Source organism: Bidens hawaiensis, unplaced genomic scaffold (genome assembly GCF_021521415.1).
Source record: "Bidens hawaiensis isolate Kalapana, Puna unplaced genomic scaffold, B.hawaiensis_p1.1 tig00041854_1, whole genome shotgun sequence".
Lineage (NCBI taxonomy): Eukaryota > Viridiplantae > Streptophyta > Magnoliopsida > Asterales > Asteraceae > Bidens > Bidens hawaiensis.
In genome coordinates this window covers 51,885-56,928 of record NW_027505748.1, presented here as the reverse complement: position 1 = coordinate 56,928, position 5,044 = coordinate 51,885, and the positions used below count along the sequence as shown (strand labels likewise).

At 38.2% G+C, this 5,044-nt stretch overlaps 1 protein-coding gene across 1 annotated transcript; it reads right to left on the bottom strand.

Moving 5' to 3' along the window:
• Window positions 1-1,777: 1,777 nt before the first annotated feature.
• Window positions 1,778-4,368, bottom strand: LOC143615096 (F-box protein SKIP23-like). The gene is made up of 2 exons (XM_077088333.1): window positions 3,181-4,368; window positions 1,778-1,854 (listed from the first exon to the last, which is right to left on the bottom strand). Exons 1-2 carry the CDS (start codon window positions 4,354-4,356, stop codon window positions 1,828-1,830), a joined length of 1,203 nt encoding a protein of 400 aa, XP_076944448.1. The 5' UTR covers window positions 4,357-4,368; the 3' UTR covers window positions 1,778-1,827.
• Window positions 4,369-5,044: the final 676 nt, after the last annotated feature.

Here is a 5,044-nt window from a genome sequence, read left to right as displayed (position 1 = left end):
GTATTTTAGTTTTAGTTTTTCAACCACGGCAAAGGTATTTGACTCGTTCTCGAAAGATATGGAAAGAAGCTTTTCTTGTAATTTATAAGTTTGTTTAACACCATCTAAAATATAAAACAAGTTTTGGGTAGTGTGAGGATAACTAAATAAGTCAAACGCAATCGTATGCTTCATCATTTGCCACATGTCAGGATTAACCCAATGCGTAACTACGCAAAGATATAAAAACAGTATACCGTGTGGAGCCGACCAAACGTTGGTAGTTAAGTTAACACCGGTTTTTATGTTTTGAAAACCTAAAATTAATTCTTTTTTATTTTTTTTCCCACGCTTTTAAACAATCGCGTTGGAGCGTTTCTTGAATTAACTTTGTCAAGCGCGGGCTGTCAAAGTGATCAAACGGCAAGCCTTCTTAGATGACACATTTTGCTTTCCTATCACAAACGTTGTCGAGGTCGAAACCCCAAATGTCGGATCCAACGGTTGAAGTTGTGCTTGATCCGGGGCTGGATTGGTTTTTATGACTTGACAATGTTTTGATGGTGAAGCATTAAAGTGGAGTTGGATTCGGGTGCGTAAAATTTCTACATCTTTTGCACCAAGCCTCAAACGACCCGTTCGACATTTTGCACTTTTCGAAATTAGCCCAAAGGTTTTTGCCTAGGTTTGTTGAGACAATCTTCTTAACGGTTAAACCACCAAATTGTTAAGTGTCGACATTTTTTGGGGTTTTGGAAGCGGTTTTTGAGTTCGGCTTTTGTAGTTTTTGCGGTTTTTTCGTGTCTTTTGGGAGCTCGGGAATTGGTGTCATCAACCCAACACATTCAACGGTCATAAGACCGTTCCCAACGGTATGATCTGCTGCAGCCGTTATGACCGTTCCCAACGGTATGATCTGCTGCAGCCGTTTCTAACTTTAGTTAACCGTTATTATCTGGTTTTGAAAGAACTGGTTCTTGGGCTAAAATGGAAAACCGGTGACAAACCGGCGGTTTTTGTCGGGTATAAACGGGTTATAGATTGACCGGTTAGAGAAATGGTTTAACTGGTTTGACTGTGCACCTGTTAAGTACAATTGGTTTTGAAATTTAATGCTACTCAATACATCTTTCTATGTACTTTTTTTTTCTCTTTTGAATTCACAGCTGCAAATCGATTTGGAACCAATTAAAGACAAGCCGGTTTTCAACCAACCCAGACCAGTTTTCATCAGTTACGGGTTTCCAAAGCTTCTAACTGGTTCAGTTTCTAATCGATATGTATAAAACCTGTTTTGACTGCCTTGACTTGAAACCGGTTTGATATAAAAACGAAACCTGTACAGGTTAAAAAAACTATGTTTTAACAAATATATGCATACGCTCACATCCTGGTTAGGTATTGTTGTCAGAGTAGACAATACTCGGCCTTTTTTTCTGCCAAAAGATGCATAAGACCATCTTAGCAAACAAACTCCTAATGCAAAGCCCATGAATTCAAACTAGATAACAAATCCAACTTCATTTTATAAGAACAAACTGAAGTCCCGTTCGGTCGGGTCAACGCTAAGAATTACAACCCGAACCGACAAAATTTGAAATTTTATTGAACCTAAAACATACAGATGAAAGCAATGTAATATAGCCATAATCAACCAGCATGAACATACAAGTGAGCGGCAGATGAATTATTTATAAAGAGAAAAAGAAAAGCAAGTCATGAAATTTGCTTTGATAAAACGAAATTTAAACGAGCAAAGTTTAAGCAGCAACAAGTAGCACAAAGTCATGAGCCACACGAGTATATGTACAATTTAAAGTCATTGTGTGTCTTCTTGTCTGAATCTGATTAGATGTTAAGATGATCCAGTCCATCCTGCAAGTTCATAAGACCAGCAAGTGATTACACATTTTTACAAAAACACGTCTGCAACCAGAATAAAACTTTTCTTAGTTTTCATAATATTATAGATGATCATATCATAGGAAACAGAAGTAGGTAAATAGAATCTTATCTTGTAAGGAAAATCCTACCATCACTCATGAATGTAAGCAAATTGTTGAACCACATTGATACCATGCTTCCTATAATAAAGATTGTGTGTGCGCGCACTCTTAACTATGTTTTAAGTGTGAGGCCTCAAGGTCTCTAGGCCAACGCATCACATACGAGAGGTGCAGTTATTTGTATTTCAACTTATATCCCATCTGCTTCAACATACGTATACGCCATCTTGGTTTTAAGATGCGCACATCATGAGTTCATAATGAGGTTTTACGATCGCATCGACAGCAGCTATGGGATGCGATTCCATAATGTCGTATGATGCGATCAGATGAGTTATGTGGTTTGATGTGACGGTTTATACAATTGACCAATATTTTAACAAATTAAACAATCGGTTGCAATGGCCTGAGTTTTTCAAATCAAATTGAAAATTTTGACTAAAGATGATGAAAATATATTATATTTTAGAGTTTAAAAGTTAACAATTTAAAATATTATCTATAAATAATTTTTTAGTAAAACAAGCAGCTCGCATACGAGATGCACACGCATAGCGCCCAAGCTTTTTGGATCAAACAGCATCGAAGCAACACACACTTCTTAAAATCAAGTATGTCATAACCAAGGTGCACACATGACCTATCTTTTTTTATCTCTTTTAAGTACAACTAACAAACTCTATGTGCAACCATAAAAAGCATGGCCTACCTTTCTTATCTCTTTATACAGCCAACAAGGTCTATGTACAACCATTAAATGCATTGCATACCTTTCTTATGTCTAGACACAGCTATAAGAACTATAGAAACTACAAAAACCAGCATCCAAAAAGCATCTATTTGTACCAATTGCATGCTTTTCCCATTTGTTTCCACTCTTTATATTCATCTAAGCATAATTTTAGTATGTTACAACTTCAATGGCATCAACATGTAAGTATGTTACAGGAGAAAAACCAAAGTACGTTTTATAAAGTTTCAAAAAGGTAAAAGTATTTTACATTTTGTCACAATCAAACCCTAGTTATAATTCTTATATATTATCAATCTAGAATATACGCTAAACAAGTTGATCAAAGTTAAATAATAACAATGTTCTACTTCATCCATCAAAGCACCATCACACAAGTAAACCTAAAACCTATGTAATCAAAGCCAATGTACATTAACATAATAAAAAAAACAAGAAACTTACTTCCAAATTCAATGGATCCGAGTGCAGCCAATGAGGCGGAGGCCAAAACCACTGAGAGTAACCCGAATCATTAGCAACAGCCCCAATACTCCCACTCTCCAAATCAAACATGCCAACACCTCTGCTCTTAACCAACCCATCATCCTCCCTATTCTGCCCCGTAAAAAACACACAATTCCCTTTACACCCCGGAAACTCCAACGCCGAGGCCGAAAACCCGCAATTGTCCCCCAAAAACAACATCCTATCACCCAAACTCTTCACCTCAACCCACATCCACTCACCTCCTTCCTTCCCCAACTTATAAACCTCAAGCTTCACCGTCCGCTCACTCATAAAACAATCGAAATCCTCATAAAACTCATAATTCTCATCGTCATAATCCATCTCATTATCCGGCCCCACACTCAAATACTTGTCAACCATAAACAACTCCCCATCACTCTCCACCAAAAACTTCTTATCCCCACCGAAAACCGACCGCGCAACAACCTTCACGGACGCGTTCTCCACGTCCACAACCACCGTCCGCCCCGTACTATCAACGGCGTAAAACTCACCCCGAAAATAAACAACATCATCATAGGGCGAGGGCAGATCATTAATAATAGTCCACTTGCGCTCGCCATTGCGCAACACGGCCAGCTTCCCAGAGACGTGAATGGTCAACAAGACAAAGCCATAGGCACCCAAGCCGCAAAAGGCAACCTTTTCCATGTAAAGGGTAACGGAATCCCCAATGGAATTGGCATTCGGGCGGTAGCTAATATACTGCAAAGCGTATTCCTGACCCAACTCCTGAAGCCTAAATTTCAAAAAATTTAAAGATCTGGGGAAATCGGGTAAAGGGGTGATGAATTCGGATCCGGTTAGGGGGTTCATGAGATGGGTTTTCTGGGGGTTGTCTCGTTCGACCTTGATGAGCCATGGGGTATGGGTGTTATGAGGGTGATCGGGTAACGAGAGACGGAAGATGGTGCGCTTGGAGAGGTAGAAGCCCCAGGTGGTGTCGGAGATTCCGGCGTTGGGGAGAATCGGGAAACGGGAATTGAAGGGTTGGACGGAGGATCGCCAGGAGGTGCAGACGGAACGGAAGCGGAGGAGGTCGGTTTCGGAAAGGAGGTGGGTGGAGATCAGGTCCAGGAGTTCCCGAGGGAGTTGGGACCAGTCAGCCATGGCTCCAATGGAATGGAATCCAAATCAAAGAGAAAGAGGGTTTCTTAATGCCAAATACAGTGGTGGAAAACAAAAGAATTGTGATTTGGAAGGAGGATTTATGTGTTTCATGATGATATGATATTACATTTTTAGATCACAACTTTTTTTTGTTTAGATAATTAAAGGTAATCAAAGGGCCCTTTTAGAGACACCCACCACACGTCTTAATACGTCGCGTACAGGACTATACGTGGCGTATTAAGCACGATTTGACGTTCTAGCCGGCAAAAGCTGGGTTAGGTTGTCAAATTGTACCCCAAATACACCGCGTATATACCTATACGCGACATATTGGGTGTTTTATATTATTGGACCAAATTTAAATCAGGTTTCCCATACTATTACCGTTATTGTTACATTTTTTATTACAGTATTACTAGTATTATTATTAAAATGTTATTGTTATTAAAATATTATTATTATTAAAATAATATTATTCTAAATATATAATTATGTTATTATTATTTTAATATTATGACTATTATTAAAATATTAATTTTCATATTATTATTAGTATTAAAATATTATTATTATTATTATTATTATTATTATTAACACTGTTATTTGATTTCTAACTTATATATGTTAGGAGTATTTCGTATCGGATTTTGTAGATCAGGTACTTTGTTATTTCAGGCCGCGTGCG

Bases quoted from the DNA above. Each gene is read 5' to 3' on its own strand.
- LOC143615096 (XM_077088333.1), bottom strand. From the start codon at position 4,356: ATGGCTGACTGGTCCCAACTCCCTCGGGAACTCCTGGACCTGATCTCC. The intron at 1,855-3,180 runs GTAAGTTTCTTG...ATGAACTTGCAG, and splicing joins CGGATCCATTGAATTTGGAA to GATGGACTGGATCATCTTAA.